Below are 24,954 nucleotides of genomic sequence, written 5' to 3'. Positions count from 1 at the left end.
TGTGGATTCTGGGTGGCTCTCTGCTTCTGTGTCATGGACGGGGCATAGGAATCTATGCTGAGACTAGAAACCTGGGGCCTGCATCCAGCCTCCCCCGGTGAAACACACAACCCATTTCCTTTGAAGTCTTGCCAATGACTTGGGGGATGGGTCCTCACTGATGCTAGGATCCACAGACCCCATCTCTTTTCTGTTTCCCCAAATTTCCTCTACTCTTTCTCCAGCAAATACGATCCCCTCTCCTCTCCGGGACTCCTAGTAGAATCTCCTAAAGGTGCTCAAACTCTAGGAGAACAGAATTCAGGAAGGTCAGTGACTAGCAGGCAGTATCTGCCCAGGCTTTGAAAGACCAACTTCCCTGAGGCCAAGGAGCACAGAAGCGCTTGCAGCTTCCTGGAGAGGCAGAAGCCAGGAGGAGTTACAGGAAGAGAAGCACAATGCTTGGCACCTGGTGGGCATTCAATAATCATTTGTTGAATGAATGAATGAATAAAAAAGACCTCCCAGTACCTGATGTTCCCTAAGGTGGAACATCACCTGAGCGGACTTCCAAGGAACTTGGCATTGTTTTATAAAAGCATGTAGGTGGGAAAGACATAGCTGTGCTCAAAGCATGGTCACTGTGCCTGGGGAACACCATGCAGTGAATCGTGCTCGTGGCTGAGGCTGCGAGCCAGCTGGGCTCTGGTCTGGAAACCAGCAGAGGCCTCTGGGGTTTCAGTCCACGTGGATTAAAAAGGAAAAAAAGTGCCCCATGCGAGGAGGTGATCAAAGCCACCCAACCACTTAAAGCTAGGGATAGAGGGGGAGTGTCCCCATTTATGCAGTTACACAGAATAAAGCTACATTTGACCACCCCAAGGAGCTATCTATGGCCTTTTCCGGAAGGTAAAAGACCAAAGATGTTGCCTTGTGAAGAATTCCTCGGGCAAGCCACCTGCCAGCCAACTGGGTCAATGGTATCCCCAGTAATGACATGGCTCTTAGCTGCCAAGAAAAAACCTGGCTCTTAACTGGGTGTCCTGGGGCAGGCAAGCACAGAAACACCAGGCAAGGATGAGTGAGCTCAAAGAAAGAGGAAAAACCACCCACAAAAGAACTTTACAAACCAAAACTCTAATACATGAAAAAAAAAAAAACCCAAGAAAACAAAAGAACTACTAATGCTAAGAAAAGACTTGTCAATCAAATGCAAGAGATGGGCCTTTGTAGAGCCATATTCGGACAAACCAATTTACTATTGGACATGTTTGATAAAGTCAGGGAAATCTGAATACAGCCTGGGTACTAGACGATATGAAGGACTGTTCTTACTCTTCTGGTGTGTCTATTGTTACTGTAGTTACGTTTTTCATCTGTTTTTTCATACTAAAGTGTGTATGGATGAAATGGCGTGATGTCTTAGATTTGCTTTAAAATATGTTGGGGAGGGGAGAAGTGAGGAATTACAGGTGAAACAAGATTGGCAAAACGCTGATCATTATTGAAATTGGGTGATAGGTACACTATCCTCCTCATTATTGTGTATGGTTGAAATGTGCCATAATAAAACATTTGTTTTTCTCAAGCCAAACTGAAGCCAACAATAAAAAGATGGCCAGGGGGTGGTATTCAATGCATAGCTAGAACACCTTCAAATTCTTGAAAGGGAAAAGAGAGAGATAAGGAAGAATTTTAGAATTTGTTAGAAAAATGTATAGTTAAATCCATACGCTAAAAATTTGAAGGTAACCACTGAAAGACTAGAAATATAATCTGTAGCTTTCAAATCATCACAGGAAAATAATAACAATATAAAAACTCTATCCAACATAAAGTACAAACAAAGAAAAAGAGGCAAAGGATAGCAAAAGAAAAATTGTGTCTCTTTGCCTTAATAAAGATATAAAGCAAAAAAACGAAAGGAAAAGAAGACAGGAAAGATGTATAATAGTTTTTTAAAGGATGATCCAGCGCAGCCCATCCTTACAAGTGAATTTGCAAGAGACTGCAGTTGATCTGTCCTAAGAGAACCGGGTGAAAATTAAGAATTTCTAATGAACATCTAGACTCTTATTTGCTTAATTCTTTAAAATGTCTTTACATAATTTATTAGTCAATATTTGACTATGAGGATCTTGGTGTTTCTTTTTAATCTAATGTGTATCAGCAAAACACCGCAGAGGGGCACAGACACAGAGAGGTATAGAGAAGCACGTGACGGTCTATCCAGATACAAGCGCTACGTGAAGCAAAACAAAATACAAACTCTGCTTTACGCACCTCTTGGGACATCCCACACAGCCGCCCCCTGGCAAGAGAGGAGAGCTCCACGATGAACTCAGAAGGGCCCTGGATAGACCTGTCTGGAGGACTACAAGGCCTATATAAGGGTCTGAGAGCTGACACGTGTTGAACTGGCTTACTCTGGACCAGGCACCATCTATGCCCTTTGCATAATTTAACTCATTGCTCACGACGGTGCTATGTGGTGGTATAATTGTCATCCTCATTTTATAGATGAAGACATTAGAGAGGTTAAGTGACTTGCCCAAGCTCAAACAGCTAATAAATGGCAGAGCCAGTTCAACCTTTCCTCCCCTTCCAGAGCCCAGCTCAAAGACCCAAGTAGGGAGGGGGTCAGGCCACAGCAGGGCAGATGCCTGATTTGTGTTTGAGACTGAGGTTTCATAAGACAGTGGCTCAGCCACCTGGGGGAAGTGGCCCTGATTCCAGGGGAGGCAGTCTGGAGAGCCCCACCTCCATGATGCCCTTCATTTATGTAGCACTTGATACTTTCAGAAAGCATTTACAAAGTTCCCATTTCTTTACAACACCTCACTTTGAGGCAGGCTAAACAGAAATAATTATTCCATTGGGCCTTTCCTTACGTCACACCTCCCTGCAGTGACGGAGCCAGAACTCAGATCTCTCGTCTCCTGCCCACACTGGGTCACGCTGGCCCATCCCTGCACACACAGAAAGCCAGCCCACAATTGTCCCCAGTGAGAATGAGGATGGCTCCAAACACCCACCCACCGCAGTGACAGCAAACATGCAACTCTGTCCGTGGAACAACAGAAAAGCCAGACTGAGGACACATACGACTGTATTTTGTACAGAATGAGTAAATGCCTCCATAAACACATAAGAAGGAAGCAAGTCCTAAGTAATTTATTAAAATAGCCCAAAATAGATAGGCATTCCATCCCAAACTCTCCCTCCTCCCATTAGCCTAGCATAGCACAGTGGTCATCAGGGCAAGTACTGGGGTCAGACTATCCGTTCGAATACTGGTTTGATTACTTGTTAGCTGTGTGACTCTAAGCAAATTGGTTAACCATCTCTCTGTTTTAGTTTCATCTGTGAAATGGGGATAAGAGCTCTGGCCTCACTGAGGCCTCAAAGATGAATTAATCCATAATGAGGTTAACCCATGTAAAGCACCTAGCACGGTATAAGGCTGGTGGAGATGGGACCCCCCTGCATACAGGTGAGGCATTCTAGGAACTCCAGCTCCAAAAGAACCAGATCAAAGGCTCTCCTGATCTCCTCTAGCCACGGACCCCAGGGTCCAGGGCCACAGAATCACAGGTCCTGCTGCCGGCCTTAGGTGGTGACCTTTCTCTACCACCCAACCCAATTTCTAGACAAAATCAGAAAGGGCCACTCCATCCTGTTTGCCCAGCCCCTACCCTATGAGGAGAAGGGAGGATGTCACAATGTCAATCAAGTGACCGCGGGTCCTGGCTGAGCATGGGCCCCCGCTGTCCACACACAGCCTGGCTCCGAGGGCCCTCAGCCTGCTACCACTATGACCATCATTGAGCAGGCTACTGCACAGGTGAAGCTGAGGCTCGGGGTGCATCTTTGAACCCAGATAAGGAGTTCTGTACTGTTAGGCTGGGCTCTGCCCTATGCCAGCTGCTCCATTTGCCAGGGATGAAGGATAGGAAAACTGAAGTGTCACCTTCAGTCACCGCAACGGCCACCAAAGCAGCCCTGCGGGTCACATGCTGCTGGTAGTTGAAGGGGCTGGTCTGCTGAGGCACAAGTGCGGGATAAAGGCGGTGGACCACATGATGCCAAAGGCCAGTCAGATGTCACACACGTCCCCAAAGGGCCAGTAGCCAGCTGCCTGGGTTGCCACTTTCCAAGGCATCACCAGCAGAGCCACCAGGAAGTCCAAGATGACCTTTTGTGCACGCTGCTGGCAAAAGCGCAAGACGCCAGCACACACCAGGACGTTTCTCAGCAGCGTACAGGTGAGAAATCAGAGGAGCCCCGCACTGACGCCAACGAGTAGCGGGCCTGCCTCACCCCTGCTCTGCCCTCTGCTGGACTAGGGCCTTGGTCACCTCTGGTGCCGCCGTGAAGGCCTCCTGGCTGGGAGTTCTGGAGGCTTCCGAGCAGGGCCGAGATTTGGAACAAAGGCCAGGTTGTGAGGCCAGGACGGAGGCACCAGCCTTCTCCCTTAAAATCAACCAAATGCACACCCGGCTTCCTGCGGGGTCCTTCTCCCAGTGCTGAAGAGGTGCCCCTGGCAGGATCCCGCTGTTGGAGGAGGTCCTTGCACAGCGCAAAGAATAGGACGTCCTGGATTTTACCCGGTGAAGGCAGCAGGGGGGTCTTGGTCCGTGGTTCCCGGACTCCTCCCAACGTCGAGGAAGACGCCAGTACGGGCCCAGTAAGGGCCCAGAGTCTGCGCCAGGGACGGACGTGGGGACATGAAAGGCCTGGGCGCAAGAAACGGCTGGAGAGGGAAGCGTTATGTGGGACAGGCAGGGCCCGACCGGGGGCGCAAGGATCCGATTAGAGCGGACTTTCCGTCTTGCTCGGTCGCCTTCCCCCGAGGACCCGACTCCGGAGACTTTTCTGACCGATGGTTCCCCGCGCCTGGCATCCAGCGTTCGCGGCAAAACGAGACACGCGCCCCGCTCCAGAGCCCCGCGGCCGGGTACCCACACGCCCACTTCCTCTGGAACGCAGTATTCGCTCGCACCTCTTTCCGCAGAGGTCCGGTGACCCAGAGATGAGCTCCGCTCCTGCGCCGAGCCTGCGTCGCAGAGTAAGCGCCAGTAGGGACGGGATAGGCTCTCCCAGAGGGCTAACTGCGCGCGCTCCAGGACCCTCCGCGACTCCTCCCCGAGTCCCCGCCCCTTCCCCGAGTCCCCGCCACTTCCCGAGTCCCCGCCCCTTTCCCGCCTCCCCAAGTGCCTGCCCCCTACCAACCTCACGGGCACCCCACCGAGTAGAGACTGGACGAGAGCGGCTCTGAACGTAACTCCGACTTTGGAGGCTTTTTTTCTAGAAGGATCACCTCTTCCCACCATGGCTCCTCGCTGGACTCTGGAGGACCAGAAAAAACGTTCTCTTGCTATAGCGGTATTTTGAGACGAGGGAGGGGCCTGGGGGAGCCTGACGCCAGAGAACCCCGTATGCAGTATCAGTGACACAGAATCAGAACAGGGCGCTAAGGAATCTCACCTCTTCCCCCGTCATCCTCTCATTAATGCCCAGGACGATGCCTGCAGCTCGCTTCTAATCCTGGAAACTGGTAAAGACAGCTGAGATTTGGGTTCAATCTATAAAGGGCCCCACCCCCAGAAGCTCTAGTTGGTGTTCCTGGTAAACAAAAACAAAAACAAATTCGGTTCTGGTTTCTGGAAGTTTCTCTTCCAGTCCTCTCCTACAATCAAAGGGAATTATTCATATGAAACTTGCAGAAAAGCTGCAGTTTTCAAGAAACAACATGGTATGTGTGTGCGCTTCATAAATCTGGTAGGATGATCAGAATCACAGCCAACTCTTGCCCTAATTGGGACTAGAGCAGAAAAAGAGGAAAGGAAAAGAATGCAAAAATTAGATTCGCCCAGCTAAAGCCTCTCTCCATCATTAAAAGGGGTTCTTTACCCAACTGCCCTGTGTAGGGATGTGGAGAGTTTTCCCCACACCATCAAGCAATTCTTGGACACCTGCTGGGTGTCCTACAATTCAACTAATAGTGCTAATAGTATCTACTGGGAGATAGCATCAGATCCCAGAGGTTAAGGGCTCAGTCCCACAAGAATGACCTCCCCTACCCAGCTTCAGATGCCAATCACAAGTCCAGGTCGTTATCTATACTTCTGATGGACTGGCTATAAATCAGAGATTCCCACACCCCCTCTTTGGGTTCAATTAATTTGCTAGGGCAGCTCACAGGACTCAGGAAACCTGCTCTGGTTTATTACAAAAGGCTATTAAAGAATATGAATCAACGACCAGATGGAGAGATACATAGGGTGAGGTCTCAAACAAAGGCGCTTCTATCCTTGTGGAATTTGGGGCCCCATGTGGTGGCATGTGAAAGCATTTTGGTTACCCAACCTGGAAGCTCTCTGAATCTTTTTGGGATTTTATGGAGGCTTCATTACCTAGGCAGTATTGATTAGATCATTGGCCATTGCTGATTGAACTCAACCTCTAGCCCTTCTCCCTTCTCTGGGGGTTGGGGCGGGGTTGGGGGAGACTGAATGTTCTTATCACGTGGTTGGTCACCTCATTAACATAAACTCAGGTATGGCTGAAAGAAGTTTTTATAAACATCAAGACATCTTTTTTGTTCTCGTTGCTTAGGAAATTCCAAGGGTTTTAGGAGCTCTGTGTCAGAAACAGGGACAAAGACCACGTATATATTTCTTATTATAAATCACAACCACAGTCATCCACTGGTAACCCTGGACAAATTATTTACCATTTCTAAGCCTCTGTTAACTCATTTGTGAAGTAACAGTACCTGTCTCATTGGGAAGATTAAATACATTCAAAGATCTTAGCACAGCCAGAGAGTCATGGAGATGCACTGTCCAGGGCGCCCTTCAAGGATTTGCTGCCCAGCTGCAGGGAGTGTGGTCAACAGCCTCCCAGCCAGCTGTCAGCTCCTTCGAGGCTGCCCCAGCTGCAGAGAGCCACCAAGCTGAGGTCAGGCCCTTGCCAGGAGTACCTGATGACTGAGGGAGAAGGGTAGGGATGGATAAAGGCCTAGCTGTTTCTGCTTGATACGGGACATTCATGGACAATACCTGCTCTAGAATTTTCCACCAGTGTGACCAAGAGTTTAGGGGGCCTGCATTGTAGATTGAGCTCTTCTCCCTAATAGTGCTTCTTCCTCTTTTCCTTCACAGGTGGTGACCCTGATACCCCAAACTCTGTCTCCAGGCCTGCTTCTGAAGAGCCCAACCTGTAGTGTCCAGCGGACAGTAAGCACCCAATAAATGTTAGCCACTGTTCATTTTATTTTATTATTGCATTAAAATAGGAACCAGAGTCCAAGATTGGGCATTCTCCTCCCAATCCATCCAACCCCCGCTCTACAAATTCCTAGTGCTATACTAAACCTTCATTGTGCTGATACCTTGGAATTACCCTTTGCTATAGACTGAACGTTTGTGTCTTCCCCAAATTCATATGTTGAAATCCTAACCCCCAATGTAATGGTATTAGGAGGTAAGGCCTTTGGGGGGCAGTAATCAGGCCGTTAGGGTAGAGCCCTCATGAACGGGATTAGTGCCCTCATAAAGGAGATGCCAGACAGCTCCCTTGCCCTCTTTCCATCATGTGAGGATATGAGAAGGGGGCCATTTCCAACCCAGAAGAGGGCTGGCCCTCACCAGAACCAGACCATGCTGGCACTCTGATATCCGACTTCCAGCCTCCAGAACTATAAGAAGTAAATTGCTGTTGCTTGTAAGTCACTCAGTCTATGGCATTTTGTTATAGCAGCCTGCACTGACTAAGACACCCTTCCTCTGCCTTTCAGTTCCTGAAAGGCGGGGCCCCGAACTAAATCTTCCTTCTTTTCTCCTCTGATCTGTTAGCTCACATGTAATAGGCACATCACTTGAGTTTGTGTTTTGTTTTTAAATTTTATTTATTTATTTATTTGGTTGCGCCGGTCTTAGTTGCAGCAGGTGGGCTCCTTAGTTGCGGCTCACCGGCTCCTTAGTTGTGGCATGTGAACTCTCAGTTGCGGCATGCCCGCGGGATCTAGTTCCCTGACCAGGGATCGAACCCAGGCCCCCTGCATTGGAAGCGTGGAGTCTTAACCACTGCACCACCAGGCAAGTCCCTTGAGTTTGTTAATTTTTAACTTTCCTGGGTCGAGAACTGCAGCATGGTACTTCTGTGTGGCTGAATTCTCTTCCAACATGTATAATCTAGATACGTTTCTGTTATCCTAGGCTAGCCCATTATTATCCTAGGCTAGCCCAATGAGCAGGCCTACCCTCATTACACTGTGCAGAGGGATGGGAATCCACTAGCTGAGGTCTGATCCGCCCTGCAGTTCACAACATGCTTTGGGGGTATCACGTCACCTAATCACAGCACTGGTTATCTCACAAGGGCCCTAAGTCTGGCTCCTTCAGGAAATATAAGGCAGCCCAGAGCTGCAAGTTTTTTCTGCACAGTTGATGTGCCTGCTATAGAATACCAGTCAAGAAAGATTACCGTTATGGTGCATATCAGCAAAGGAACAGTGTGAAGACTGTCCTGGTTTCCCTAAAAAACTGGAAACGGGCCAGCCAGTTAGGAGGTGGCTCTCTACACACAGAAGTCTGTGTAATCACAGCACTGACAGCCAGAGGAAGCTGAGCTGCCAGCTCAAAGCACTGACACGCCCGACCACCACCCACCCACCACCGACCACGGGAAGTGGCGTACTTTGGAGTTATATGGTTTTTGAGAGCCTGCCTTAAGAGGAGCCTGGTGTACTGAGAGACTGCCAACGCGGAAGACAGCAGTCCTAAGTTCCCCTGTGAACTCTGTGCCTTGGGCAAGTCACCAAAGCTTCCGTGTCTTCATCTGTGAAACGGAGGCTTTGCCACCATTTGCTGAGACTCCTTCTAGCTCTCATGCTCGGGTGTCTATTGTTTCTGTGCAGGAGGAGGAAAGGAACCACACTTTCCCCAGAGAGTAGCTGCAACTTGAGTAAAATGAGACGTTGGCGGAGAAAACAGTGAAATACTTCGAAAGAAAAGAGAGTTGCCAAACTCCCCCGTCAACCCCAAAGCCAGGTTGCTTTTGGATTCCTGTGTGTGAGCAGCTCTGTCAGTGGCCTCGCCCTTCTGAACAGCTTTGGTAGCTCTCTCTCTTTCCCGATGGCCTTGATGACAGTGCCAGCAGACTGAACCAGAATATCCTCACCTCTTCCCGGGGTCGGCTCAACCTTGGACACTCTCTCTGCCCTTTGGGCAGGCAGTGCTAATCACAGCAGTTTCACCCTTCCTGGGCCCTCTCACAACAGGGTGCCCGACCTCGGAGCCCACGCGGCCGCAGGGCTCTGGCTAAGAGCCGCTTTCTGGGAGTCCCAGCAGACTCTGAGGCTGAGCCCGTCCCCTTCCTCCCACCCCCACCTGCCCTCCGCACACCACATTCATGTCCCCAGCGGGCAGGGACTGGGGACTCTCCAGCCACCTTTCCAGGCTTGGCTTTGCTGTGGCACTGCCCTGACTCCCGTCACGCGGCAGCAAGGATTCAAGAGAAGGGAGAAGCAGACTGCTCAGAAGGACCCTAAGACCATCAGAATTTCCAGGTCACCTTGTCTGTCTGCGTCTCTTTATGAATGAGAAACGAGAGGCCCCGTGTTTCCAGAGCCACTAGTTAGTGGCGGAGTTGAGAACTGGAACCACATCAGGACCAGTCCCTACCTGATTAACTACATTTTCTCTCTCTACTTGACCTCAGTGGAATTAAGGATATATGATATTCTAAAACTTGTAGATTGCTTGACACGATTTAAAAAACCCAAGGAAGTATTCAAGAGAAATGAGAGCTTGGCCGTCGTCTCTTCAATGAAGCCCTCCCCGAGCCCTTAACTTGAAATAGTTGCTCCCCGAATGTCCTCGCTGTGTATCTGGACCCCATAGGGAACTTCACTCCCGATAGGACAGCATCTGAACCTGATTCATCTGGGCCTGATCTCTCTCCACATAGAAGAAAACTCACCAGCTCCCTTATTAAACCGAGTCAACTCCTTCAAGAGGAGAGAATCCTGGGGCCAGACCCAGGCCCCCCACGGGAATCCAATGCCGAAAATGCAGCCACCACCAGACGGCGGCTCGTCCTACTCTGACCCAAGCCCAGCCTCAACCTCTTTATTTCCTGTTGCACAGCAAAGAACCAGGATGAAACATTGAAGCAAGGACTCCTTATCAGCTCAGGTCAGCGAGAGAAAGAGTAACAGGAGAGCAGATAAGAGGCTCCAAGTCCAGGCACTTACACTGTTGGGGGCGGAGAGGGTTCCCTACTACATCCCCCCCCCCCCCCCCCCGGCCTATCTCCACTCTGTTCTGTTCAAACCGTCTCTGCCCCTGGCTGCTCCTCCAGACGTCTTCCTGGTTGGTTCACCTGCTAACGTACCAAGTGCTGCGGCAGATCTTCTAGCCTGTTCTAGCTCTGCTCGCAGGCTCAAAACCTGTCTCCCGTCATGGACGGCAAACCCCACGCGTGTAACAGGCGCTGAGTAAATACTGGTGCCAGACTAAAATATGGTACGATCACACGGGCCGAGGAAAGTGGGTCATCTAGAGGGAAGAGGGAAAGGAAAAGAGTAAGGAAAATGATGACACATTCTTAAACAAAAGACGCCATTTAATAACAGCATCGGCGTGAGAGCCATCAGGTAGGCTGACCACTTTCCCAGCAGCTCTGGACTCCCGCTAGGAAGCCGGTCAGCCTTCTCCTGGTGGCGTCAGTGAAAGAACCCGTGTGTGTATGCTGGAGGTGAGGGTGGGGATGCAGGAAGGAACAAGGCACTTTATACAACCTAAGAAAGAGACGAGGACGAGGCGCTCAGGGTTTTTCTTTTAATTATTTACCAGATAAAAAAAGAAAAAATAGTGATTGTTTCTCTTCACCCCCAACATTTCAGTTTCCCAAGGCCGAGTGGGAGAGGAACTTGTTGAACAGTGATTTGTGCTCCTGGCCTGGAGCAAATTCCTCCCCTCTGTCCTCCGTCACCCTAAGCAGGAGGGGCAGGGCCGAGGGCCAGGCAGGCGTCTGCTGAGCGGCAGTGTGGCTGCTGTCTTTCTCCTCCCTGGGGCCAGCGCACTCAGGCCCTCTCCTGCCTGTCCCCCTCCGCCATCCTCCCCGACTCGTCAAAGGAAGTAGAGGGCGGGCCTTCAGGAGGTGGGGCCGGGCGCAGCGCAGGACCAGGGAAGCACACGGCAGACGTTGCCGAGGCCACTGTCTTCTGCTTCTGTTGCACATCCTGGCTCAGATCCCCTGCCCCGAGTGGTGGGCTACAACGTAACACGCTTCTGAAATTCAAATAACCTGCTGTTGTCTGCCAGCCTCAAGAAGGGGAGGTGTGCTGTCGTGTGGCTTCTTCTGATTTATGTATTTAAGTTAATATTTATTTCATTCACCACGGGGGCAAGGCAAAGATGATACCTTTTGAAGAAAGCATATGGGGTTTGGACACCCGGGGCGCTGTAGTCACCTGGGCTTCTCCTCGTCAAGTTCAAAAGACCAAGAGTAACCATTTCTCCAGTCAGCAGATCTTCTTTTGCATAAGATGGAAGAGGCGGCAGTGGCCACCAACCCCACAAGGCCCCTCTCCAACCGTCACGACTCTTGAGCCACTCAGGGGTTACCTCTCTTTCTGAACACCTGGAGAATCTGAACCCCAGGGGAGAACCTTTCACACTGTGTGTTTCTCCATAACGTGGCAGCTGTCTGATTCTCCTTCTTCTCGCCACCGATGGAAACAGAGAGGGGCTGCGAAGAGCTGTGTAACGGACCTACTGACAGAATGAACTCCTCTAAACACAGTGAGGGTGGGGGACGAGGACAGATTTTGATTTGGCAAAGCTGCACGAATCTTTCGCCTTCGCTGGCTGGAACAAAGCTGGTGGGGGAAGACAAACCTAACTGAGCCCGTGGCAGGAGCCGCAGGCTATGAAAGATGACAGGGCAAACACAGAACTGTATAAACTGTGGCACTATAAAGATGAGAATGCAGGGCCATGAGCCCAGCTGGGAGCACGCCTCGCGAGCACGCTTCCAGAAATTCTATCTGTCCCGTAGTAAGTGGTAGCATCCAGATACATCAGAGTGGTTGTCCTTCCTCCTCTTTCCAACACGTTCCGAGAGTTTCTCGTTTAAATAACTATGTACACACACACAAGCCTGGTCTCTCTTTGATACGAGGGTCCTTCACTTGAGGGTCCTACAATGGCTTTATAGAGTCGGTTCCAATTGTCTTTTTGGAGATTTACTGCTTGGGACCAAACCTGCAAGGAGAAGAAATGACTGAACTCTATACCAGGTAGGTCTTTGAGGTGAAAGCATCCCAGTGTTTAAGGCACCAAGTCTGAATAATGAGCCCACAGCTCCCTCACCTGACTTCGGTACCCCGGCAGATTGGGCAATGGGGGTGGGACACGTTAACCTCGAGCCTCGCTACTGTCAGCCAGAGGACCACAAGCCCACCAGCAGCCCTGGGAATACAGCTCCGTACCTCCCTCTGATAAGGACAGTTTCTCAAGTTCAGCTTCAAGTTCAGCGTCCGAGATCCTAGGGTTAGGCACACTGTTGGTATAAAACGTCTCCTGGGGGTTGTCGGGCAGATCCGAAGGTTCTTTGGTGGTGTCCTGAAGGAGGATGTCCAATTCCTTCTCCAGTTCCTCACTGTCAAAGTCTGGAAAGAAAAGACGACATAAGGACACATAAAGCCCAGGGAGAAAACGCATTACTGAGTCAAGGATTGAGGACTGCAAACCCAGCTCGGCTTTACAAAAGATGCCCAGGCCTCCTTGAAGGTTTATTAAAAAAATCGTGTGAGTTGGGAGGTAGAGGACACCTTCAAGCAGATATGCTTTTTCCATACACAGAGCCAAGTCATCAAGGAGGTGTATTTTGCTAACACCATGGAATGGACCCTGCTTCTCCTTGCCCTTGAAGAGGCCTAGGGAGTAAGGGACGCCAGAGCACCAAGGGGTCGTTAGCACAGCCTACCAAGGAGGAAACGCCAATTCCTTCTCCTTACTCCTGTGGAGAAGCCCCAGAGAGAGGGGAGGGTGGGCCAGCCCTGCCTGCACCAAAAAGAGCAGATCCACAGCCAAACCTATCACAGCACAAGGAGCTGAAGTCATCTTAGAGAGGAGAGAAGACGGAATCACCATGTCAACTCACCTAAGCCATTGGTTACCCCACCAGCCAGAGTCTGAGAAACTTCGTCCTGGGTGTCACACAGCTGTAAGAGAAAAGCACAACGCCTTGAACTCTGAATGGTCTTTGGGTCTCAGTGTTCAGGGTTACAAAGTAATGCTGCCCCATTGGAGAATCAAGGAAAGCGTCCTCAAGTTCACAGGGTAAACAGTCTGGGAAAGAAGGAAGTACGACGAAGTCACTCCTGTCCTCAGGAACTGCCTTGTGTACCTGTGTCCTCCCACCCCCTCCTGTACCTCTTGGATCTGATCCACAAGGCTCTCTGCCTTCTCCACCGTGACATCCTTCATGGAGAGTTTCAGTGCTCCTACCCCGGCCTGATACGCATTGAAAACCTAAAGAGAAGGCAAAGTTATCAGTGCAGATAAAGAACACTGGGCAAAATACAGACAATATTGTTTCATCTCCAAAAGAAAGCTTTGTGGTTTTTTTCCCCCACCCATGCATGATTCACCCCATGTCAACTGAGGCCAAAACTGGCCAATGGGAGAAGCAAAGGCAGTCCCAAGCATATCCTGAAAGAACCCAGGCCTCCTCCAAACAGCAAAGCCACAGCGGAGGGGATGAGCCGCGGACACCGCAGAGACCAGCCAAGCACTGGGGCAGAGGGGCAGTGGCTACCATCTGATCTGTCTGCGAGGCATAGATCCGGTCCAGGATGCCTTGAACAGTGTCCAGCTTGGCATGCAGGGCTTCGATGCGCTTCTCCGTCCGCTGCTTGGCCTTGAGAGACCTCAGGGCCTGGGGGGGGCGGGGTGTGGAGACACGGTCATGGTCAGGGTCAGACCGGGCAGGCGAAAGGGCTAGAGGAAGAGAGCCCTTCCCAGATGATAAGACCACCCCAGGTTTGTAAAACAAGCTGTGGTGTCTGGGCCACCCGCAGACCGTTCCCCTCGAGAAGGTCACTCCCTGAACTGGGGCTCCTCTCGCTGTGGGCACAGGTACACAGCTGTGGGGGGAAGAGAGAGAACTCACCAGCTGCTTCTTTCCCGCTCGGCATGCCCGGCGGGCTTCTTCTTTATACCTACAAACAAAGGGACAGCTCAAGATGACGAGGCCCGAGGACGCGGGTGGCAGGGTCCCCAAGAGCAGCACTTTTAGTGAAGGTACTTTCAAATCTGAAGATCAAATTCATTCCACCCACTGGCCAGAAAAACGATGCCCAACAGCCCACTGCCAAACCCCTGCAGCAAGCTGAGATGCGGGTTGGGCGGGTCTGCCCCTGGGAAAGGCAAAGGACCAAGGAAAAGCTGTTTCAACCCACAGAGGGGGCGGGGTGGGTGGGGGGGGCGGTGTGCAAACATGCTGACGAGGCACCCTGAAGACAAATTCCCATCCTGGGAGCCAGGAGGTAGGGAATGACTTCCTAACGCCACCAATGACGCTGGCCTTCCCACAACATGGGGTCTCTCCCACTGTAAGAAAGAGTGAACAAGCACACATTTTAATTCCATGTCTACATACCCTACTTTTTGGAGAAGTGGTAATGTGCCTTTAGCAGGGACGCCTTGCATAGTCATTGGAGGGGAAGAGCAGAGGTCCCTCAGCAAGACCCCTGGAAGGCAGAGACCTGTCTCCTTCACTACTCTATCCCCAAGTCCCCAAGACAAGGCCTAGCTCAATAAACACTGGCTAAACGGATACTGGCACGGAAGAGCATAAACACAGCGTTAAAAGCTATACTCTTTGGGGGAGGAATTCATTTTTCTCTCCTTTGTGATAGTCTGTGCTTTCCATGATGGCTGCACTGAACAGTCAGTACTTTCACAATTAGTAAAATAAATAAATAAATAACCTTTTTTTTTTTAAGCGCCCACGGACACCAGCTCTAAGGGCCAGGGTGGAGGTCAGGGGTGCTCAGCTCAGGGGGAGTTACCTCTCTGCTTCCTGGGATAAGGACTCCACCTTGCGCGACAGCAGCTGTTCGCTCTGCATCAGCTGGTAAACCCCGACATCTACGTCGTTGACAGGAGAGACCTTGGCATGTGGGCCCCGGGCAAACTTCACAATCTGAGGGACAGGGACAAATTACTGCTGCCCCGACCCCAAATGCTGAGAAATCACCAGGCAGGGATGCCGGCGGGCATGTCAGTACACACTGAACAAGTGCTCGGTGAGGACGGGAAGGAACAGCGAGTTTCCATACCTTCTCCCCGTTCTGCTCAAGGACGGTGACTCGCTTCTCTTTCTGCAGCTGCAGTAACACCAAGTAGAAGGTCCTCTCGTCCAGACAGGAGCCCGCACAGAGGGTGCTCAGCTCCGATAGGGCCACCACGGGGTGCGAGGAGAGAGGGGAGTTCTGATACAGACGATACACCTCCTCAGCCTTCTCCTGCGGGGAAAGTGAAAGGTGCTTGCGGGCCCTGATCGCTGCCCACGGAACCCAGAGAGCCCTGACCCCGTGCTTCAGATCCACGATCACAAGGCAAGAGCAGGAGAGCTCCGACCCTGTCTTCAGCTTTGGAAAAGGAAAAAGGATTTGTGTTTTTTTAAACCTCGGAGGAAAGTCTGGGGAACACGGATAAAGTGAGGTACATAATATATTGGGAGCCAGATGTGTGCTTGCCCTTCCAGCTAGGACTTCATGTCTCTGCAGCTCCCTGGCCTGTGGTCCCTCAAGGGGAGAATGAGGTGGTGTGGTGGGGTGCAATGGCCAGGAATGAGAGCCAAGGCCTGCTGGTTGGCCTAGCCTGTGTGACCCTGGACCAGTCAGTCTCACTGGTCCTCAGCATCCCACTCACCAACTGGAGAAGGTGGATGAGATGATACTTAAATTCCCTGCCAATCCTGGTCTCTCCATTTTTTTTTTTTTTTTTTTTTGCGATACGCGCGCCTCTCACTGCTGTGGCCTCTCCCGTCGCGGAGCACAGGCTCCGGACGCGCAGGCCCAGTGGCCATGGCTCACGGGCCCAGCTGCTCCGCGGCACGCGGGATCCTCCCGGACCGGGGCACGAACCCGTGTCCCCTGCATCGGCAGGCGGACTCCCAACCACTGCGCCACCAGGGAAGGCCCTGGTCTCTCCATTTTTATGCCAAATGGCAATCCTGCAAACCGGAAAATTATTGAGTCTACAAAGAGTCTTATGTGACAAATGGGTGGGATAGGATTTTTGTGAGAAGTCTAAGAAATACAAGTTCCAAAAAACAATGCCACTGTCTTCCTCTTTCATGGAAATTACACTCTCAGTCTTCTGTAAACAAGAAATATTTACCGAAGTATGCACAGAATGCTATGAAAATACAGGGAAGGAATACCAAAGGAGTTCAGCAATTGCTCAGAAAAAAAAAAGATCGTTGAGCAGACTCCTGTAGGGTGAATAAGTCATTAGGTGAAGTCGGTGGGAAGGGCATCGTGGGAAGAGGGATGGTCACGAGTCCCTCAACAGCAGGGAGTCTGAGTCCAGTGTGGTGTTTATGGATGCGGGTGGGAAGGGCTGAGACAGCAGAAGCGCTTCTACCTCACACAAAGTGTAATGTATCTTCTATGCTGTCCTTTACTCTGCAGATGGTGGGTAGTCCCTGAAGGGAAGGCCATGGCTAGATTAACAGAGATGTAGCTGACAAAGGGGAAAGGATGGATTGTAGGGGTTAGGCTCAGAGGCAGGGAGACCACTGATACAAGAGAATACGAGGGACTGAACAGGGCAATGGGAATAGGGACAAAGAGGGAGGGATTCAAGCAAAAGTTAAAAGATAAAACTGGCAGTCCATGGTAACTGGGTCTGGGGGGAAAGGCAAAAGAGGAATCTGGGATGACTCCTGGGCTCTGGCTTGAGTGACTGGGTGGATTAACAACAAGAATTCAGGAGGAAAAGCATACTTTTAAAGGCAAGACAAAACATTCCGTTTTGGACATGTTGGTTTGGGATGCTCGAGATTGTACAGGAGATAACTGGATATAAAATTCTGAAGCTCTGGGCTTCCCTGGTGGCGCAGTGGTTGAGAGTCTGCCTGCCGATGCAGGGGACGCGGGTTCGTGCCCCGGTCCGGGAAGATCCCACATGCCGCGGAGCGGCTGGGCCTGTGAGCCATGGCCGCTGAGCCTGCGCGTCCGGAGCCTGTGCTCTGCAACAGGAGAGGCCACAACAGTGAGAGGCCTGTGTACCGAAAATAAATAAATAAATAAATAAATAAATAAATAAATAAATAAATCGAAGGAGATGCCAGGACGGGAGTTATATTAATCTGAAAGTCCTCAGCATATAGAAGGTAATTAAAATCGCAAGTATAAGTGAGTTACCCAAGAAAATGCAGATAGCAAAGTAATAAGCTGAAGGAAGACCAACATTCAAAACATTCGGGAGACGAAGGAGCTCACAAAAGCGATCCAGAAACTGCTTGGGGAGAACCAAGGAGAGCCTGCACTGTAGTGACAACAAGGTCAAGGTAACGGAAAAGTTTAAGGAGTGAGTGGTCAACAGTATCCAAGGCAGCAGAGGGGTCTGATAAGACAGAAACTAGAGCTTTCATTAGATCTGACTGTGCTGTCAGATAAAAACATTTACTACAAAGCTACTATAAGAACGGTGTGCTGTCCACACACACACACATTAATGGTACACAACAGTAACAAATGATGTTAAGACAACTGGCTACTCATTTAGAAGAAAACAGCTTTTCTCTACCACATATACAAAACTACATACCGAATTATTAAAACTTAAATTGAGAAAATGGAAGTATAAAATACTTCGAAGAAAATATTTAAAAAATATGATAACCTTGAAGTAGAGGATGCCTTCCTAAGCATGAGCAGAAATTCAAGAGCCATGAAGGAAAATTTGAGAACTCTGACTGTAGAAATATAAAAACGTTTATATAGTAAAAGACATCATGGGCTTCCCTGGTGGTGCAGTGGTTGAGAGTCCGCCTGCCGATGCAGGGGACGTGGGTTCGTGCCCCGGTCTGGGAAGATCCCACATGCCGCGGAGCGGCTGGGCCCGTGAGCCATGGCCACTGAGACTGCGCGTCCGGAGCCTGTGCTCCGCAACGGAAGAGGCCACAACAGTGAGAGGCCCGCATACCGCAAAAGAAAAAAAAAAAAAAAGACATCATAAATAAAAATGAAAAGCAAACAAGAGACTGGGAAACAATATTAACATCCCTAATACTAAATATATTATGTATCTATCTATCCCTAATAAAGAACTCCTACAAATTAATATAAAAGACAAAGAATCCAAAATAAAAAACAGGCAAAGGATATAAAGAGGCAATTCACAGAAAGGAATATGTAAATGGCCAGTAGATAGGTGAAAAGATGCTCAAATCACCAATAGGAAGTATCATTTTTGTTCATCAAATTGGCAAAATTTGAAAGATTGCTGTTATCCAGTGCTGGCAAGGATGTGAAGAGACTGGACACTTCAATGCAATCTTCGTGAAAGTGTAAATTTACACAAACTTTTGAAAAGCAATTTGGCAATTTCTGTTAAAATTTAAAATGTACACATGCACTTCTAGAAATCAATTCCATAAAAATAAAAGTAGAAGTACATACGTGTAGGCACGAGGCTGTCAAAGAAGTATCTTTGTGCAGTAGGGAGAGATTGGAATGACTCAAATATCCATTTGGTAACTACTGCATAAATTGTGGCGTGTTTATAGATTATTCCGCAGCCATCCAAAAGAATGAAGTAGATCCATATTGTGTAGGGACCTGGAAGGATGCTCATGATATACTAAGGTGAAAAATAAAAAAAAGGAGGGTGCAGACCAATAGGTGAAAGCAGATTCCATTTCTGGAAAAAAAATGGAGTGTATGTATATACATATGTATGTATGTGTATATTCATTTATTTACTTAACTAATATTTACTGACACTCTACTAGGTACCAGGCACTGTTCCCAGAGCCCATGGAACTTCTCCTTCTGGTAGGGGAGACAGCTTATATAGTAGATAAGTAAACAAGTAAATTAGATTTCCAGGAAGTATTAAATGCAAACAAGAAGATACAATGGAAAGTAATATAATAGGCTCAATAAGAAAAGATGTGTGTGTTTTTACAGACACAAGCAGGAAGGGAATGGACCCAAAGAGATGGAAATGGGATGAATAGAAAGGAAACTTTAATTTCTTTCTTTAAATTTTTAAATAGCAAAATCTATGGGCAATTTTTACTTTTTGGTATTTTTTTCAAATAAAATTAAAAATTGCTGGCTGCTTTCTGTTTAGACTTGGGAAAATCAATTTACTGCAGAAACAGGCTTTTTTGTTTTATAAAAATATCCAGATAAGACCCTTTATTTTCACACATGAAAACAAGTCTCTAACCCAGGAGAAAACCGTATCTTTGAAGTCACCATATATTTGATAGCAGATGTCACCGAAAGGGAATAAGTGTTAAGTGTTCTATTTAGTGATGTAAGCTGGGTATGGATTCAACAGTCCATGCCCCTGAAGAGCTAAATTTATTTTTCTACCTAAATAGGATTAGACTACTTTGCTGTCAGAAATTATTGTTGGTCCTTAGAAGATCTATGTAATTCCACTCCCACCCCCATCTCTGTGTTTGCTCTCAAAAGACTGAGTCTAAAATCACATCTGTGGGGATAAATGGATCTACCTCTCTTTGCTCCAGACTGGAGAACACCGGAGGTAAAAGACCGCAAGGAGGGATGGAGGTGGCCCAGAACCACCTAAAACACCCCACGGTTTCTGTGGGGTCTTGGCTGAGCCCCGGAGGTCCTGGAGGTCAGGGCCCTGGGAGGGGAGGGGGTACAGGGCAAAGTGGGAGAGGTGTTCCCCTGAAGAAAATGCATGCTGTTCAGTCAAAACTCCCGGGGGACAGAGAGAGCTGGTAGATTTTGGAGACCTGCTCCCCAGGCCGAAGGGTGGTGCTGGGGGGTGTCTGTGGAGGTGAGGAGAAACTGGAGCTTCTCATGGGGCGGGGGCGGGGGATTCCGACCTGCGTCCAGCAGTGTGGAAGCCTCCAGGGCTATGCAAGGGCCCTGAGGTTGGGCTTGGTCTGTGAGTTTCAAAAATAACCACTGTCTCCGAGTCTACTTTTGCCACCTGGTGTTTAGTCAACTTTATAAACACACACACGCACACACTTAAGGTTACTATAACCTCGCCCACAGCAATCGGGTGGAACGATGAGGGTGAAGCAGGTCTGCTCTGGGTTAAAGGGTGTGTGGAGGTGAGGACGTGGGGACAACAAAGCTTGGCCGAGAAGGAGAGACAGAGCAGTGACTAGGAGGGGCCCCAGGTCCCACCAGGAGTCATCCTGAGATGGGAAAACCAGAGTGGATTTAGAGGCTGAAGAAGGAGAGCACCGACAGACAGGGCAAAGGAATATACAGATCTGGAGGGTCCCAGATGCCACAAAGGGTAGGGACAGACTCGCGAGCACACGTGGAACACAGGAAGGACACTTCATCCTCTGAGCCTGGGGAGAAAGCAGGGCTCAGAGGAAGTCAAACTGGAGGTGGGAGGACAGACAGCTGAAGGCACGACTAAGGGGATTCTACCTTCTCAGTGCAGTGACTGCAGAGATTGCAAGGCGTGTGGGAGGGCCGGGGAGGGGAAAAGAAGACTGGGCTGCCGAGTGGCTCCCAGGGCCCTCCTAAAGCTGGGGACCTTGAAAGGGGCCCCAGGCTTGGCGATACAGCGATTTTCTCTGGCAGGGATGGTGGACCATGGGGCTGATCTAAGGTGGCCGATTTGCTGGTGTCTCTGGTGTGGCCCGAACGCTGCAGAGGCGCCCGAGGGTGTTGATAAGGGAAGCAGTCAAGCAACAGCTGCATGCTCTGGGCTGCGGACGGAAGGCAGGCCAGGAGGAAGCGGAGTGACCAGGAGAGCATGAAGGGATCAAGGGCCTGGTGGCTTCTTTGATGGAGGTAAGTAAGTATGAAAGAAGGACATTTGAGCCCAGTTCGCTGATTTAGGGGAGGGCAAAGCTGAAAGTCTAAGGTCCTCAGAAAGAAATTTTTGTACATAAACCACAGAAGGCAAAGCATTTTCTAAACTTTAGTTTATCATTAACCCCTACAAGTACGGAAAAGAATCAACCGTGTGTTAACTGACAATTCCTAGACAGAGGCTCACCCTTGAAATGTACAGGTCCAACTAACAACTAAAGACTACAAAGTACAGCGAAAGGGAGGCTAGATAAACTCAGTTATCAACTCTGTCACCGTGTAAAAAAGATCCGTTCTTTTTCTAACCATTCACCCAAGCAACCCAAGGAACGTGGAGGGTCCTGCCACCACTCCAGATGACACCCAGACCTCTTGCTTCTGAGTACCCACCTTAAGAAGCTCCAAGGCCACGAGCACCTCCTCGGCAGGAACCTTATTATCCCCTAGCATATTGGAAAGAGTCCACTTGAGGGGCTTCAGCAGGAAGACTCCGACCCCCCAGGAGATCCAGCTGCTGTCTACACTGGCCATGAAGTCTGACTCCCGCTGCAGCTCCCCTCGACTGCAGGCAAAGAAAGAAAAAGACATGTAGTAGGCTTACTGCAATGTCCCCACCTCCCTCCTTACCCCCAGAGAGGAATTTGGTCATCATCATAAACACCATTTACCGGGCACCTACTCCGTGCCGGCTACTGTGAGCGGTACTGTTTACGCTCCAGCTCTAAGCCTCACAATTTTCTGCAAGAAAAAACTGAGGGACTGAGAAGATGACAGAGGCCAAAGCTAAACTACGATTTGGCTCCAAAATGCAAGCTCTCCACTAAGACTACAGAGAGGCACAGGAGGCCACACAGCCTATGTTGAGACTTCCCGTTACAAACGGAGCTCAAAACGATAAAATGAAAACAACAATAATGGATTAATGTCAAGAGCAAGACCTGAGGAAGAATACAAAGACGTTCAGAGGAAGGGTTTTCTGCTATTCCTAGGCTTGGGTGGAGATAAGACATAGGCATTTCATGGTACTAGTGTTAAGTAGCTAGCTTCCCCTGGGCCAGTCACTATGCTAAGGGCTACATAAGGAGTATCTCTTCAAATACAATAAATCTAAGTACAATTATCATCACATTTGATAACTGGTCAGACTGAGGCTTAGGGAGGGGCATATAATTTTTCCTCGGTCACATAATTTTGCACGTGGCAGAGCGAAGATTTGCACCCAGGCCATCTGGCCCTCGTGCAAAGCTGTTATCTACTCTGCTATGCTGCTTCTATGGAAAAATATCTCCCTGAGAAATTCTTCAGGTCCCAGACCCCATCAAGCCCCAAGGGGCATCAGTGGAGTGCCAGCAGTCAGGAGAGGAGAAATCGAGGTATTAAAGGTCTCTGGGTGGGAAGCGGCAGAGTATGGTCCTGTTGTAATAAGGAAGCCCCGACTCTTCCTGCCCCTCACTGACTTTTTCAGCTACTGTCTCCCCACGCTGGGCATGAACTCAAACTGTCCACAGCACACTTTCCTAGAAAGGTGAAGTTCCAGAAATGGCTTGCCCTATCAATGTCAGCCAAGGGAAGGGGGCTGGGGAGAAGGGAGATCTCTTAACCAGGAAGAGCAGAGAGCTGAAAGCAACATATCAAAGTTGACTTTCGTCTTCAGTCACGGAGGGAGTCACTGTGCTAGAGAGGCTGCTCTGGGTATGACATATACAACGTGAAGTGCAAATGCTTTAGAATCAGAAGACCCCGGGGTCCAGCCCCGGCATGGCCTCTATCCAGCTGTGTAACCCCCAGCAAGTCGCTCGACCTCTCTGTGGCTCAGCTTCCTCTTCTGAGGATAATTTTACCACCTCACCCACAGGACTGCTGAGGGAGCCAGACGGTGTAGGCATAATGCCTGCACGCTGCGAAGTGCAGTACGTCTGTTTCGTGTGCATGCTACCGCCTCAGGAACCTCCAAAACCCTGCACCTGTCGCACAGGTAGCACCTACAGGACGTTCTCGGGTCACCAAGAGAGGCCAGACACATGACCTGTGGCGGGGATGGGGTGGAGGCTGCTGGCAAGACCCGTACAGGCCTCTTCCCCACCACTACCTTCTTAGCTCTGCCCTTCCTTAGTTCAATAAATCCTGTCTCACAGACCTTCTGTTCCGGGGTTATTCAAATGTGGAAGCCCCTACGAAATAACTACATAACGGGATTCCAGTCCAGACAAATCACTGTCACCTTCGCCAGGCGGGCTTCTTCTCTTACCGTCTGGATCTCATCTAATCTCTCCCTCTGAGGGGCTATCCTGGCCCCTCAATCTCCCCCCATACCCCGCCTCCCTCTCCCTCCAAACACCCCTAACCCGGCCTCCTTCTTCGCCCAGTGAGCAAACACAGACGGCTCCTGGAGGCCAGACCCCGGGCTGGTCGCGGTGCGCTCCGGAGAACGACCTGGGTCCCTGCCCGCGGGGAGCCGCCCCGCCCCCGGAACGGGCCCGCCCTCACCGCAGCAGGTCCTGCAGCACGGTGGCCAGCCCCAGCGGGACGCTGCCCTTGCGCTGAAAGGCCTCCTGCAAGTCCCGCAGACGCAGGCGCACCACCCCCTGGCGGCGGCTGTGGCTCAGCACCAACGGCGCCCAGAAGCCCATCTTGCTGTCCCAGTCGGTGCTGTTCACTTCGCGACTCCTTTTGAAAGCGGAGAACAGGAAGGACATGCGCTCCTCATCCTCCTCCCATTCGGGGGGCAGTAGGCCCGCCGGGTCTCCCCCGGCCGGGGCCTCGGCCTCCCGCTCCGGGGACCACATTGGAACCCCAGGCCAGCCGAGGCTCCGAACACAGCCCTAGCCCTGGTCCCCTTCCGCCCTGATTCCTTCCCGGCTTCCGTTCCTGGGCCGCCTCCTCCTCTGTCATTACGTCACCGCCGCGTGAAATAAGTCCCTGCCTCCTCACAGCGCATGCGTTTCTCTACCGGCTTGCGCCAGGAGGCGGGATGATGACCCTATTTTCCGAGAAACTCAGAGCGCTTGCGCCGACCCCTCCTCCCGCAGCCTTTGTGCGGAAAGGAGGACCTAGCGCTTGCGCGGCGGGAAAGTGCGTGTCGTGACCCCCCGGTAATCGTGGAGTTTGGCGTGGTGTTGTATAGAGGCAAACGATTACGCTCAGACTTGCGGTGGTTTCAGGTAGTAGGACTGGAGAGTCCCGCTAAGGGGCGCCAAAGGCACCAGGATCGCTCGCGTGGATCACCGTTTAGTGCTCCTCGACCAGGCGTTCTTACTTCGGACGTATAATTTAAACTTCCAAGTTAGCTTCCGTTTATGGTAATATCAGCGGATGAACGAAACTGTTGGTCACGCAAGCTCTGTGACAGTATATACGCCGAATTACAGGGATATATAAGGTTCTACTTGCTCCCCACCTTCTGGAGTGTCCCTCTGTTTCCTACTCAGAATCAATATCCTATGGATCCCTTAAGATCCAGCTAAATTCTGATCGTCCTCGAGGAACTTCCCGGGCGGTCCAGTGGTTAAGACTCCGCGATTCCACTGCAGGGGGCATGGGTTCCATCCCTGGTGAGGGAACTAAGATCCCACATACCACGCGGCGCCCCCCCCACCCCAATCTTCCTTGGAACCGTTCCCGACTGTCCTGATGATCTCTTTCCTGGACTGAACAATTTAGCATTTACTAATCTGTGTCCTGATGTTTAAGCAATGGCTTAAATATCTACCACGCATAGTGGTTCCGTAGAAATATTTCATAAACTGGAAGGTGAGTAACTTCACTCTTGCCCTTCTAATATCTTAGGATCTTGTTCGAGTCTCACAAAAAAAACCTCATGAGCAAGAAACACGTCCAGTGTGTTGAGAATAAATTGGTTTTCTTTTTAACTGAACCACTTAAAAGGCGAAAGGAGACCG

The 24,954-nt window shown here is 50.2% G+C and overlaps 1 protein-coding gene across 1 annotated transcript; it reads right to left on the bottom strand.

Annotated features, from left to right (window-relative positions):
- Positions 1-10,812: 10,812 nt before the first annotated feature.
- On the bottom strand, positions 10,813-24,273 carry CHMP7 (charged multivesicular body protein 7). The gene is made up of 10 exons (XM_032636398.1): positions 23,543-24,273; positions 21,446-21,617; positions 15,338-15,523; positions 15,068-15,201; positions 14,167-14,215; positions 13,813-13,932; positions 13,428-13,526; positions 13,156-13,216; positions 12,482-12,661; positions 10,813-12,254 (listed from the first exon to the last, which is right to left on the bottom strand). The coding sequence occupies exons 1-10, from the start codon at positions 23,839-23,841 to the stop codon at positions 12,202-12,204; spliced, it is 1,353 nt and encodes a 450-aa protein (XP_032492289.1). The 5' UTR covers positions 23,842-24,273; the 3' UTR covers positions 10,813-12,201.
- Positions 24,274-24,954: the final 681 nt, after the last annotated feature.

The sequence above is a fragment of the Phocoena sinus genome, chromosome 6, assembly GCF_008692025.1.
Source record: "Phocoena sinus isolate mPhoSin1 chromosome 6, mPhoSin1.pri, whole genome shotgun sequence".
Classification (NCBI taxonomy): domain Eukaryota; kingdom Metazoa; phylum Chordata; class Mammalia; order Artiodactyla; family Phocoenidae; genus Phocoena; species Phocoena sinus.
The sequence above is the reverse complement of the archived record's forward strand: the minus strand, read 5'-3'. Positions and strand labels throughout refer to the sequence as shown.